The sequence below is a fragment of the Pithys albifrons genome, chromosome 3, assembly GCF_047495875.1.
Source record: "Pithys albifrons albifrons isolate INPA30051 chromosome 3, PitAlb_v1, whole genome shotgun sequence".
Taxonomy (NCBI): domain Eukaryota; kingdom Metazoa; phylum Chordata; class Aves; order Passeriformes; family Thamnophilidae; genus Pithys; species Pithys albifrons.
The window spans coordinates 65,400,652-65,415,216 of NC_092460.1; the positions used below are offsets into that span (position 1 = coordinate 65,400,652).

Below are 14,565 nucleotides of genomic sequence, written 5' to 3' on the forward strand. Positions count from 1 at the left end.
CACCTGCACAGCTGCACCCAGAGCACCCCAACAGGGACAGGAGCCCTGCAGGCCTGCCAGCCTGGATGTGAAATCACAGCACTTCATTGCACATGTGCCTAAGGTAGAGTCTTGGTGGAGGCTTTGTCATGAGAGACATGTTTAAGTGGCTATTACCCAGTGTCCTGTGAGCCTGAGCCCTCACACACATTCCTGCATGTTTTCACTCGAGGTGGAAGTGATTTCTTGGCAGCCTTTCCTAACGTGCCTTAGCTAAGTTTTTCTACTGTTTTAGCAAAGTTATTAAGTGTGAACTTCCATGAACCCTTTTTGATCTTGAGTTCAATCCCCAGGTCCCTGTAAGCTTTCTTCAGAACTCAGACCTTCAGCTTGCTGTGCTCTCATTAGTGTTTCAGCCCAAGGAACTATTTGGGGTTAACTGACCCAATGTGCAAATTTACCTATTTTCTAGTGAAAATTTACCTTTCCTGGCAGGTCTTGATACCATGGCAGGATCTTTCAATCACAGATTTTACAGTGACTACTTCAAGTCAATATCTCTTGTGTTATTATCAAAATGTGGCTTCTCATTTTATTTGCTTATAGAAATACTCCACTATTTTTCCATAACAAGACTAGAAAGGCCAGAGTGGATTTTTAGTGTCTTAAAAAAAAAAAAGTTTTTTCTAAACATGTTTGTTCCTGTTCAAATCAAAGCAATACCTTTGTGTGCAGGCACACTTTGGTAACTTTGGTCAGGTTACTGATTAAACATCATAAGGAACACATTGATTCTTTCACACTTCAAATTATGCTGAATTTAAACAGCTTAAATTGACCTGGCTAATTGTGCCTCAAAAACTCACCTGACTGTGGAGACTCCTTAGGGAATGGAATCAAACAGTAGGGAATGCCGCTTTCCTTCCTGTATCCAGGTTTACTCTAGGAGCTAATGCTGACTGAGCTACTGGAACTCCCCTGCCACTCCACCTGCTTTGATATTCCCCCACCTTTACTAGCTGCAGATTTTTCCAAATTAGTTTGAGTATATCCTCCACCCTGTAGTGATACATTCTCACTCCTCAAAAACTTGGTAGATTTCTGAGGCAGGAAAGGCTTCCAGCTGAGTGAGAGAAACGTGGAGTAACATCAGTTGATTGAGGCACAGCACATCTCTCTGCAGGAGGTTTGTTACCTGTGGTTGTGGACAAGAATCTTCTCTATTTTTGCCTGGCATTTGGCCATCCTGCAAGCTTTTTTCCTGGGTGTCAGCAACTTGTAGCTAGCATGGCAATTGCTGTCCTTATCAATTTTCCCAGACAAAGGAACAAAGTTCTGAATGAGCAGCACTGATATTTCAGAAGGCAATTACTCATCGTGGGCGTGAGATGACTCAGTTACTGGAGGTCACAGCTTCTTCCTCATTAGGAAGCAGTTCAAGCAGTGGTGCTGCTGTCCACCAGTTAGATCTGTGGGAGAGATTTCCTTGGTTAGGTGAAGGCACTACTGAAGTGTTTCAAAATGGTGTGTCAAGTAACTTTAAGCTGGGGTATATATTGTTTTACCTTTTTTTACAGTATTTCTTAATATTCTTTGAATGTTATTGTTAGAAAGATAGATCATGGAAAAACATATCCTGAACACACATAGCATTAGACAGACATCATAGACATTCACTTTCTTAGACTCAGTCATGTATACAAAGTCTGTTATAAAATATTTTAAAAGTTTTGTGACACTAATAAATTAAAGTTTATTATAGTTTTTTACCCATTGAGACTAAAAATCCTATTAGCTCTTTATTTACTTTTTAGCATATTTTTTTCTTTCAGTGAAGAGGTATAAAAACTCACCATTTACTCACAAAAGATCAGCATGGTCAATTCTCCTTCAGCTCCTGCTTTTTATCTATTTTTATCTATCTATTTCCTCCTGAGAGATAAGAAACACCGGAAAGCCATCAGGTAACCCACTCAGGGTGAAACACTGAGTTTATAGCTAATGGGCCACAGCTGCAGCTGCTGCCGTCACCATTGGATTCCCATGGAGCTCAACAGGAGCAGTCCTGAATGTGGAGCAGCTGCAGAGTTGGGCTCTGTGCCAGTATTGGGACCCAAATCCTGTTCCCCGAGCACAGCAGAATAACCTTGTTGTGCTGAGGTAGAGCTGCACCCCATTGCAGTGGCAGCAGTGTTTAAATACATCTAGCAACAATTTTTGCAGAAATACTTAGCAAGCTTTCCAGCTTGTCTTTGAAATCCCTGGTTTTTAAGTTGCTCATTAAACACCAGACTGACACTTAGAAACCTTTTCAAACTGTCAATACCTGCAATACTTTAAAGCCCAGACTGTGAAACAATGCACAATTACACACACACGAATATTCTAATGTTGCAAAGTTGGTTTCCGTAGTTGTGCAGAAGGAGATGAAGGATTTCCATTCTGGTCCCCAGGGCTATGACTTCCAAAGAAAACTCCTTTTTTTAAAGCTTTGAGTTCTAAAGCAATCAACTCCCAAGTAACATATGCATTCCTTTTAGCAACCAAGTCTCTATAAGTTATCCACAATACCAAATTCTTCTCTAAATGCTTGCATTTTGTGGCAGTACGATCTGTGGATTGTCTTGCATCTGCATTGTCCTGAGCTTTTCAAAGCAAGCAGGACAAAAAATGGGAGAACCATGAAAAATATACTGGGATCCAGCATCCACCAGATTTTATTGTCAGCTTGTCCTCTCTTTCTCAAGCCATGATCTCCTGCTCCTCAGGAAGCTTTGCCATGTTAATTCATCATCATCAGGACTTTGGGAATCAGACGAAGCCAAAGAGTTTGCTTGATATATTGACTGTCCAAAAGAGCAGGCTAACTGGTAGCTAAGCAGACGCTGGTACATGAGAAACGTATGTAAGTGCGAGAGGGTCCTTGCAGTTACAGCGATCCACTAAGCAGCCACTCATCTTTAAATGGAGGAACTCTCCTCTGTGCAAAGCTGCCTGTCCTCTTACACAGTGTCCCCAGAGAGGAAAAAAGGCCACCTTGGGATAGAAAATACTTAATTAATGAAAGAAAAACAAGTAGCTGAAAATTGGGAACACAATGTCTACTTAACTGTGGTCACAGAAACACAAAACAACATACTTTATTCTAAATAATATATTGCAGTTAGACTGAGGATATATTTGAAAACATAGTGAAATTCTGGTAATTTAATAGTTCAGCCAAGTCTCCACAGTGCAATAAAGGCAAAAATAAGTGCTTTTATAATTATAATTATTTCATAATCCCCAGGAATTCCTTGGGAGTTCTGGAAATTTTAGTGTGCACAGCTGTTTCAGAAATGTACTATCAGCAGGAAGCTAATGAGATTAAGAATAATCAGAACTATAGATAGAAATATTATTTTCATCCCAATCAGTATTTGTTACACATGTGTGTAATCTAGAGGTGACAGTGTCAGGGCTTCCTGGCTCATGAAGGCAAACCAGCAGGCCACCTGCTCTTTGCTCCTGTGTCAGGTGTAACCCGTGGGAAGGAGGCACGTGAGTGCTGGGGCCGGAGATAAGCGTTGGGAAGAAAGAGGCAGGACAAGTGTTTCCCAAAGCACTGCCATTTCACCTACTGAGCCAGGTGGTTTCCAAGAAACACAGTGGGTTACCTTCAACCAACCTGGCACTCCTGCTGGGGGATTATCTCGGCAGCCACGTGGAGTCTGGGATGCTCTGAGTAGTGCTGGAAGCCCTGGGTCACACCCACTGCGAGGTACAGAGAGCACGGCAGGGTGTGTGGCCGGGGTGGGTGTGCGAATAACAGGTTCAAAGTGAGGGCCATATACTGTGGAATGTGACCTGTGACAAAGCTGAGGGGGTGATTAATGTCCAACAAGTGCTATTTAATCTGCACAGGATACAGTGTAACTTTTTTTCTCTTTGTCTGTTTCTTTGGTTAAAAAAGAAAAACGTTTTGCAAGACCAGCATGAAGCAGACAAAATCTGGAGCAAAGAAGGATTTTATGCGGTTGTCATATTTCTCAGCATCTTTGTCATTCTAGTGACTTGTTTAATGGTAAGTTTCCTTTTTACCATTTTTTTTCTATTTTTTGTGTCATGGTTTTCTCAGTCTGAAGGATAGCGTGGCACATCTTTTACATGAAAGGTGTTTTCTCAAAGCTCTTAAAAACTCAGCTATAAGGTAAGACTTGGTCGCTCTCATAATGCTGTGAAGCCAAAGTTTGAACCACATTTCTTGGTATATTTTGAGTCTGATTGAAGAATGTAGCTAGAAAGAAACTGAAGAAATAAATAACAGGCTCTTAAATCTGCAGAGTAACTCTGTAAGGACATTAGTGATGACTTCTCATGCTTCATACTAAGGTCCCAGGATCCTTGAAATCTTACTTGCCTATATTTCAGTTCTATTGGACAGTAAAAGCAACACCACATTGATACGGTATCATCAGTGCACAGTTGTTAGAGTGTGTGTCAGTATTCATGTATCAAATATACAAATTTTAAACTGAAATTACTAGTAAGTACATGAAGGAGTAATCATGGGTTTAGGCACTTTGTCATTAACATTGTATGAGTTCAGTGGCCAGATTTATCAGCATTAGACACACTTCTAATATGTTGAGTATGAATGTGCAGTGGTCACACAGAAGATGAACAACACTACACCATCAGTGACTTTCATAGCGTAATTTTTTTGCATTTTTTAATATTGTGTCTCACATGTTTTCCTTCTCTGAATTGTGTAATTTTTCTGTGGTACATAGCTACAGGTGTTTACTGAATTCTATGAAAATTATCAGCATTTATGAACCTTAAGATGGAAAGAATGCTTAAACTGAAGGTATTGGAAAATGACCACATTTATAACAAAATGTTATTTGATCTTTTAAAATCTCACTCAGATTTGAAAAGCACTTATTTTACCACAGAAGATTGTTGCTTTTATAATTTCTACTTCCTTTTCATCTCCATTTCTCCATGTCATCTCACTCAAAAATAGAAGAGTAACTCTAGAAATACTAACTTTTTACTTTGGAGAAGAGATACTTTGGTCATTACTGACTGTTTAACTGGAACGGTATAGAAAATACTGCCTGTCTTTGTCCTAGTGCTTCACAATATTTTGATTAATGATCTGGAATGCACAAACAGCATTGGTAATTGTAAGCATTGCGTAGGACAGTATCAGAACTTCAAATATTATTAAGGAGCTGAAGGAAAGATGGAAAGGAAGAAGAATGCTGCTTGGCTCTACAAGACCTTTGCGCATCACTACAATGTAGGAAATATGTGGCAAAGCAACAGTTCTGTAGGAAAGGTTCCAGCAGTACCACAGAACATACACTTAAGCAAATGAGTAACATCACAGTGTTGCAAAAAATACAGTTCTTGCTCTGAGATGCATAAATCAGGATATGATCTCTGAATATAGCTTGGCTCTGTTAATAATTTGGTTGTAGGATTGTGTCCTATTCTCTGTGGTCTCTCTCTACTACGCCTGTGAAAAATGTCAGGCAATTATAGGAGAAAAGAGATGCAAGAGTGATCAGAGACACAGAAGGCATGAAATTATTTGGTTTATTTATGACAAGGAAAAGAAGAGCAAGGAGAAACATGATAGTTCCCAAACATGGAATGATTTTGAAGGCTGTGATAAGGAATAATATAATACTTTCTCCATTGGAGACTGGAAAAGAAGCAAATTTTTCACAATGATGATTTGGCTGACTCATTAGAGAGATCTTTCTTATTGCACATGTCATTAGACCCTGGATTGAATTGCTTGGGGAAGCTTGGGAGTTTTCAGCCAAGAGTTAAAAAATCATCTGTCAGAAATAGTTTGGGTGTAGCTGATTTGAACCTAGGACAGAGGTAAATATTGGTAGACTCCTCAAACTCCCTTCCAGATGGAGTTAATATGATGTTGTGGTCTTTTCTGCAGGTATTCACCCTTCTGTTGCCTTCCATGCCTACCTATATCTTTTTATATGTACTACTGTTTAGACTGTGCGAAGGGACACTCTTTCAGATTTTGTGTGGACATGCTGATACATGGAGTATGTACAGACTGTAAAGATAAGAAACAGCTCAGGTTGTTTTGCATCCCACTTCATGTGTGTCAGAATGGCAGATTTATTAAAAGTAGTAATTCTGTATTTCAAATTCAGTCATTGCAGTCTATTGGACCATTCAGTTGTAGCATAAGGCATTTGGCTCATCCTGAGTGGCTTCGGCTCTAGCAACCATATGAGAGTGTTAAAATGCAGCCTCTTTATTGAAGTTACAGGGCAGGCACCTATTTGTCCATGGGTGGTTATTTGTAGTTTGAAGAGTCCAAAAGCAGAAAGCTTAGCCTGCATCTGTACATGGCTTGGAAGGGTTCTTAAAAGTGTAGAGTAGGAAGGCTTCTTAATGGTTGAATGGAATTTAAAAAATATCTGGCTTCGATAAATAAAAATTTACAGTGCAGAGTACTGCTCACCAGTGTAATACAACAGCACGTGAACTACATTCAGACTTTTAAATTATACTTTTGATGTCATTTATGTATTTACCAGCTAGTCCTTATTGTCGTGTTATGGGAACTTCTTGCAATCTGGGAGTGAGTCATCATATATGGAAGCCAAAACACAGCTCATTGCTGTCCACAACATGGGCTGACCATGGTCTCTCTTCTGCTGGGAATGTTGTACATCATTTATAAAGTTTCCAAAGCAAAGTGCTAAGAATAAATAATTTTAGCACTCTACATGTAAGATAGGTCTCTGTATTTTTTTTATTTTACCTAGATAGAGAAATAACTGAGACATCATGAAATTTACCAGATAACACAATATTTAACATAAATCATACTATATTTCTTACTAGTTTTGCCTGTTTTAATAAACCAGTATGTTTACATATCCTTTTTTATTATTATTTGGAATTATCATCTCAGATTATGAAAATGTATAGCTAGTTGTGATAAGAGAGTTTTCTAATAAACAAATAATCAAAATAGGGGTTTTTTCATTAAAAATAATGAAAGGCATGGGCTTTGAGCAACCTGACCTGTGAAAAATGTCTCTGATTATGGCAGGGAGGTTAAATTTGGTGATCTGTAAAGGTCCTTCTGACCAAAACTATTCTATGAATCTATAATTTCATGAACTTTGCCTTGTCAACAAATTGAGAGGATCTACATTTCTACTACTGTGTCTAGTGTCTTACGAGTTATGAACAGTTACTTAAATGATAAATATGTTTTTAGCTTCATGATTTTGTTTTGGAATTTCTTTACCAATAACAAAAAAATGCATCCAGCACCAAATTTTCACATAACCTGTCTCTTGTTCTTACGCTTAAAAGTTTCAGGATTCATAAAGTGGTGTGAGTTTTCTGAAAGCCCTTTTGATTATAGAACATATACAACTAATATCAGCATAGTAACTTCAGCTTTTGCCAGTTTAAGGATTTAATCAAAATGAGTGGTATGTATTTTTATCATACTGCAAGATTTTAAGGCATCTTGAAACTACAGGGTGTGTCTATAAACTAGTCAGAGATTGAATTCTTTTATTCTGCTTCTGTAGAAATTTTTATAGTGCAATCAAATCATGGTATCCAAATGCCTCCTAGTAAAGTATCAAATAACATGACTTACATCTGTCACATTTTCTTTCTTCCCTCTCTTCCCCAGAGTTTGAGCGAAATTTTATTTGCTAGTTTTCTTCTCATGGGTTCACATGCACTATAGCCCAGCTCCTGCAGGGATACAGACACAGCCTCACACAAATGTTAAGTACCTGCTAGAGAGAATGTTTTTAATTACAGTGAACTCTCTTAATTTCCATGGTTTATGAGAGGTTTTACTATACAGTTCTGGGTGCCCTAAATACCTCTAGGCAGATGAGCTTTAGTACTGCTGTTCCACATAAATGCTGCCAAGATCCTAGTTGTGGAGACATAGTTATCTCTTTGGGATTTCCTGTCAATCTCTGAAGATGAACAAAAGCGGTTTTCACTGGTATTTTGAATGGGTAGATAGGAGGTACTGGCCAAGCTAGGGCACAATATGTCAGCTTTCCTTTGCAGAAATCTGAACAGAAATGTAAACAAGGGAATGTTATGCTATCAGCACCATGTCATTATTGCATATAAGCTAAGTCAAAGAGGGGGCAGAAAAAAAGACTTCATTTGCTTTTGGAGCTTGGTTTTATGCCCTAGGCTTAATAGGCTTAATATAAAATAAATTAATATAAAAATGATAGGTGACCCACTTTATAAGTGCTAGAAAGTAGTACTTTGTGTGTTAAGTTGCTTCATGCTTCTTCATTTTGCTGACAATGAATCTTCTGGGCTATCAGTAAAATGTCAGTTTTCCTGATTTTGCGGTGCTTCATATCTGTTTCCATCCACACTGACAGATGTGTTTAAACTAATTTGAAACATGAGTACAACTAAGTTGTTTCTTTTACAGAGCTTGGTGATTGGGTTGATCACTGTATTTTTGGCCATTTTTGGTTTTTTGACTTTACCTGGAATTCATTAAAAACATGATAGCCCTGCCCACTTTCTGAGGAAAGTGTGTTAGCACTTAGATCAAATGTGGTTCTTTAGATTTTTTTCAACTTCTGCTACTCTCAAGCTATCTTTTTTTTCTAGGGTCTAATAATAGATTATTAAAAAGGATATGAAATAATATTTGTCCATATTTTGGAAGTCAAAACCACAAATCCTTAGGTCTCCAAGGGGTGCAACAATTTCAAAACATATCAGTGACAAGAAGGTATGGTGAGCATTGTCACAGCCCTGAATATTGGAGCTGTTTATCTGCAGGTTACTAGAAACATATTAGACCAAGGCAATCAGTGGAGGAAAAGAGAATTAAAATATTTCAAGCTCCTGTTTTATCTATCTTTACTGATACCTGTGCCCTTGCTTCACAGTAGGGCTCCTTTTTCTGCAAAATAATGGCAAAGAGGTCTTATCCATGCAACTCAAAACTCTTCTAGATGAACAGATGGTTTCCTTAGCTAAGTCTTGTTTAGTGAGTGTATTGCTAATGACATTAGGTCAGTTCCCAGATAAACCTCTAATGCTAATCCTTGAACAAACAAACCCATCAGATATATCCAGTCTTCACTGGAAAGCTGTGGATTGACAGATCTTTATGTGGTGGTAGCATGGCAACAGCTGTCAAAGAGCTTCTGACTTGCAGAGGAGAACACACTTTGGTGTAGGCTTTGTCTTTATTCAAGGATTCAAGTCAAATGCTTTGCAGGAACAGATAAAGCACAGTGGAAAGTATAAGGTTATCTGCAGACACCTTCAAAAAACTGTGTGCCTTCACCTCCACACACAGTGATACTAATTCTCTTAAGTATCATAGGTTGTAAGGCTCATATTGAAAATGGTACAACTACAGCTCAAAAATAATTTTTTGCATTACCCTCCGAAGAGATCAAATATGTTAAACAGGTGAGACATGGGTTTCTCTGGAGTGGCATTGCTGAGCACACCCTACCTACCAGTCCACTCCAAGCCAGTGTTCAGCAATGTCAGCGTGGAGTTTGATTGAAGAAGACCAGTACAACTTCTGAAAAACTTTTGTTGCAGATGTCTGACATTGATATTCATAAGCAATAGGTGGACAGAGAATCCTGGTATTACAGTATGTTCAGATGTCAGTTTCTAGGTAATTGTAAAGCAAGCTTTTCTGAACAGATGCTTAAATAGCTTCATAGGCCACTCACCACTTCAGCTTTTTTCCAGAACGGGTAATGTTTCTCTGAGGATATTGGGGCATATCCTTATCCTGAGGAATACTTCAAAGTAGCAGCAGCCTAGTAAAGTTACTCTGTTCAAGCATCAGCTCCATGCCAGATGAATAAGAGCTTTCAAGAACGTCCGCTCTAAAACAGATTGAGGCTGCTGTAATTATAGATTTGCACCTGAATATGTCATGAGCATCTGCTTCATTTTGTGCCACGCCATTGTCTCTCTTGTGTTAAAAAACTTTAAAAGTTTTCTACATTTACTCTATTTATCATTATTTCCTTCTTTAGAGTATTTTTAACTAATTTCAATTCTGTATTATTTGCCCCTTTAATAATACAACTGTTGGTACTACAAACCATTTCTGACTCACTAGGAGGACTGTTAAATCCCTATGCCCATGTGTACACTTTGCAGTTTATGTAATGGAAATATTTATCCTGTTGTGGCAAATGCTGTGTAACACAACTTGTGACTTACCTTCTAGGAATGCAAGCCACACATAGCAATCTTATCCAGCATTTGTGATACCTTCCTTGCCTTGTTTACTAAGCAATTGAGATTGGGCTGTCCACTATATTTCTCTAGGTTCTGTACAGATTAAAGGAGAAGATCCAATCATCACTGAGACAAGAGAAGGAAAAGAAGCGGGAGATCCACCTTTCACCCCTTCCCCTGCAAACATCTCAGTCTAAGACCGCCAACAGCATGGTCCAGCCTCAACAGGCTCCAAAGGTTGTCAATGTTGTAGTGGACTCTCAAGGCCAGTGTGTTCCTGAGCTCAAACCCCCGCTGTGTGCCAGTCCATCTCCTTTCAGAATGAAACCTGTGGGGCTCCAGGAAAGGTAAGATGGTGCCTGGTGCATTCAAGATTTATTCTGCTTTATGAATTTATGCTTCATGATTTCATGTTTCTGTTCTGTCAGTGAAAGGGAGACTTTGCCATAAGGATGGGTATTTGAGACATTGGATTGTGGTGTGTTAACATCTGTCTCATGGCTATTCTCTCCTTTCCTTTACATATGACCAGAAATTCCAGTCATACAAAAGGTGTAGATTTGGGCTGAGATTAACTGCATTAGTGGCATTCTTTATGCTATTTAGGTTTTTCCCCTTTTCAACAATTACTCCAAATAAATAATTTTTCATTTTCCATTGATTTTTCCCTGCTTTGACCCTGAAGATCCTGGCAGATGGCTCAAAGGCTGGCTATATTGTCAGGAGAGTCCTCAGCACATGGAAAACTTAGAAGAAATATTCACACTAACTGAGTACAATTAGCAATCTCACACAGTGTTTTCATTATCACCTTTAGGTAATTTTTCTTCTTAAGTCTAGCCTTCCATGATGGTCAGAATACAGTCCTAAGTCTACAGGCTTTACAAAAAAGAGGAAGAAGTGATGAACAATGAAACCAACCCTTGTGTGCAGTTCCTCAGAATTATTTGGGCACCAAATCTTGCCACTCTTTTTACCTTTCAAAAACTGTGCCAGTGTTCTTTTTATAAAACTAGTTATTCTTCCACACAAGAATGCACACTGACATCTGTCTCTCTGTTAGAAACCTATATAATTTCTTGTCTAATGGCTTCAGGCCACTTTCATAAAGCATCAGTACTCTGAATAACTAACATAGCATGCAGCCATGCAACTGAACTCTTCTGCCCTGGCACAGACACGAAATGAAAGAACAGACACCACATGGAGACCAAGCAGAGCCCCATCTGTAAAGACTCTCAGCTGAGCTGTAACCCTGATTCAGCTTGAACCATGGGGCTTCAATGACAGAGATTTTATCCATGGATTTATGACAGACATAGCTCAAGGAAGGGGACTGATTCTTCTATCAGCAAGAGATGCTGAAAGGCAGAGCTGTCATAAAATATATAGTTAGTGATACCACCGCAGCAAAAAAACAAGGATTGGAGAAAGCAACTAAATATGTTTTGATAGTTTCTCTCTTTCCACACGACCCTTAAAATAAAGCTCAAGCATGAGCATCACATAGTTACTTTATAATACTTGGTACCTAACATGTATTATGTAGTAATTGAGAGGGATAGGGGGAAAGGAATTTGTAGACGTAGTTTATACTTATGAACAAACAAAGAAAGTAAAACCTTTTGATCTAAGATACTAATTTCCACCCCCATAGATAGAAACTCTGCTTTTAATACTCCTAAACCTAATTCCATCCTTTCTAAAGACAAAGTTCTGAGTCAGGTATGTCAAAATGGTGAGCTGAGATACAAACCTGATGTTTGCTCAAATTAAAAAAAGGTATTTCAGGCTATTACTAAGGAAAAAGAAGTTGAAGGAACTGGGCGCTTTTGTTTCTACTGTAGAAGGAACATTAATGGATGATTATGCAGTTCTTGCTGTCGTGTGTAACATAGTTGGACTTAACCAACACAAATCCACTTTTAAGAAATGGTGGTTTATTTCAAGATCAGTGATACAAAGGTCTGGGGATGTGGGGGGGAGAACTTTAAGGAATAGTTTGTCTTCTGTTGCTCTCAAATAAGGAGCTATTACTGTATGTATTTCTTATTTATCTATTACAATCTGTACTATGAACAAACTTACACATATTTTGACACTCGAAAGGATTGGAGGCAAAAAATAATAATGCACCAACACATTTCTCAAATGTCATCTGATGACCGGGTAGGTGGACAGTTTAAAACTCTTCTCTACCTTTCTGCCCCAACAAAAACCTTTCACTAGGCAGCCCTGGGCCATCCTCATTTCACACTGCAAACAGCAAACCATGCACGAAACAGTCTGCTGGCGGCTCTTTCTGTCAGTATGGAGTGGGATCAGTCCTGAAGGTCCCCTCCTGCTCAAAGTCACAGCTTGGGGGTACTCATTCAATAGTTTTTGTTACCATGATTTTGGTTTCTGCCATGGGAAGAAGCTCTTGGCAGGCTAGAGTGGATATGGGGTCTTCTTGATGAGCATAGTATGTAGATTCCTTTGGTCAGTTGGCTTGACAGGGGTTCCTGAGCAGTATTTTCTAACTATCCAAACTCCTCCCTGCTTTGATTCCTTAAGTGTGATTCATAATCATGAAATGGTGCAAACCAGTGAGTGAGCCAAACACAGTACCCAGCCATCTAGGTGGAAGCTTGTGAAAAACTTCATGAAGGAATGGGAGGGAAAAGTTGTATGATGCAAACTGATCTATTGGATGGAGGGGTTGGACTAGATGACCTCAAAAGGGCCCTTTCAGGCCAAACCATTCTAAGATTCTGTGATATTATGCCTGCCTCTCAAGCTGTCCCCCTGCTCTGCACACTAAGTGCTGCTTTGAGAGGCATACCCAGGACAAGGAATAACTGAAGGAGGGTAGATTTAGATTGGGTATAAGGAAGAAGGTTTTTACTACGAGGATGAAACACTGGCACAGTTTATATAAAGAGGTGGTAGATGCCCCATTCCTGGAAGCATTCAAGGTCAGGTTGGACAGGGCTTTGAGCAACTTGATTTAGTTGAAGCTGTCCCTGCCCATGGCAGGGGAGTGGGACTAGATGACCTTTAAAGGTCTCTTCCAACCCAAACTGTTCTACCATTCTATAATCTAAATGTAAAAATACAGTGGAACTGAGTTTTCACAAAGCAGAACTTCAGCCACTGGCTCTCTGAACATTTCCATTTTTAATAGGAATAGCACTGGCCAGTACAGAGGCAAACAAATTGTTAATGGACAACTATGCATTGATAAAAATGTTTCTAAGCGCTTGTCCAGCTTCTTAAAATGTATTGTGCTTCTGAATATTAGAGTCAAGTCCAGGAACATATTTTTCTTTGTATCTGGAAAGGCTCTTCTTCAGCTATTTCTGTAAGACAAAGCTGCCCAGCCGATTATGCAACATTTGCACTATCAAATGTGTGGAATGCCGCAGATGATTTGTGTGCCACGCTCACATGCCGCGGTGTATGGTGCCTTGCTGGATGCGGCTGTGCGTGAGCGCGGACGCGGAGAGGGTGACACCTAGAGCCGGCGGGCAGCGCTGCCCCGCTGCCCCCGCAGCCCGCGCATCTCCCCCATCGGCAGAGCGGCGCCCGGCACTTTTATCCTTTGGCTATAGCTCTTGGAGGAGGGAAGGTGATCACGTAGTCAAGATGTTAACTGGCCCAGTGGCCTCAGGAAACGATTCTGCCCCCATGCTCCAGTCTCATGAAACTCTACCAGGAGTACCACAGTGAGCTCCAGGGTCCCCAGCATAAGAAGGATGTGCACTTTTAGGAGCAAAGAGGGCCACGAAAATTATCAAAGGACTGGAGCACCATTCCTGTGAAGGCAGGCTGGGAAAGTTGGGGTTGTTCAGCCTGGAAAAGAGAAGGCTTTGGGAAGACCTTATTGCAGCCTTTCAGTACTAAGGTCTTATAAGAAACATGGGAATAAACCTTTTAGCAGGGCCTGTTGCAACAGGACAAGGGATAATGACTTCAAACTGAAGGAAGGTAGGTTTAGATTAGATATATGGAAGATTTTTATAGTGAGGGTGGTAAAACACTGCAATAGGTTTCCTAGGGAGGTGGTGGATGCCCTGTTCCTGGAAACATTGGAGGTCAGGTTGAATGGGGTTCTGAGCAACCTAATCTATTTGAAGCTGTCCCTACCCATGGCAAGGGAGTGGGAGTAGATGACCTTTAAAGGTCTCTTCTAAGCAAAACTGTTCTCTGATTCTGTGATTCTCCTAGATGCTGATCAGGGATGTGTGTCCATGTACAGCTTGCAGTTGGGAAAGAGAGGGAACAGTGGTGGCCAAGAGTGGAGGATGAACTGACAGATGTGGAGGTGAGCAGGCTGTCAGA

The 14,565-nt window shown here is 39.8% G+C and overlaps 1 protein-coding gene across 1 annotated transcript in view; it reads left to right on the forward strand.

The window, feature by feature from the left end:
* PTPRR (protein tyrosine phosphatase receptor type R) overlaps window positions 1-14,565 on the forward strand; it is a 153,658-nt gene that overhangs the window by 83,966 nt on the left and 55,127 nt on the right. Inside the window, exons 5-6 of the mRNA XM_071549957.1 lie at window positions 3,932-4,042; window positions 10,333-10,589. Of these exons, the coding sequence (XP_071406058.1) occupies window positions 3,932-4,042; window positions 10,333-10,589 (368 nt within the window). The remainder of the gene's footprint in view (window positions 1-3,931; window positions 4,043-10,332; window positions 10,590-14,565) is intronic.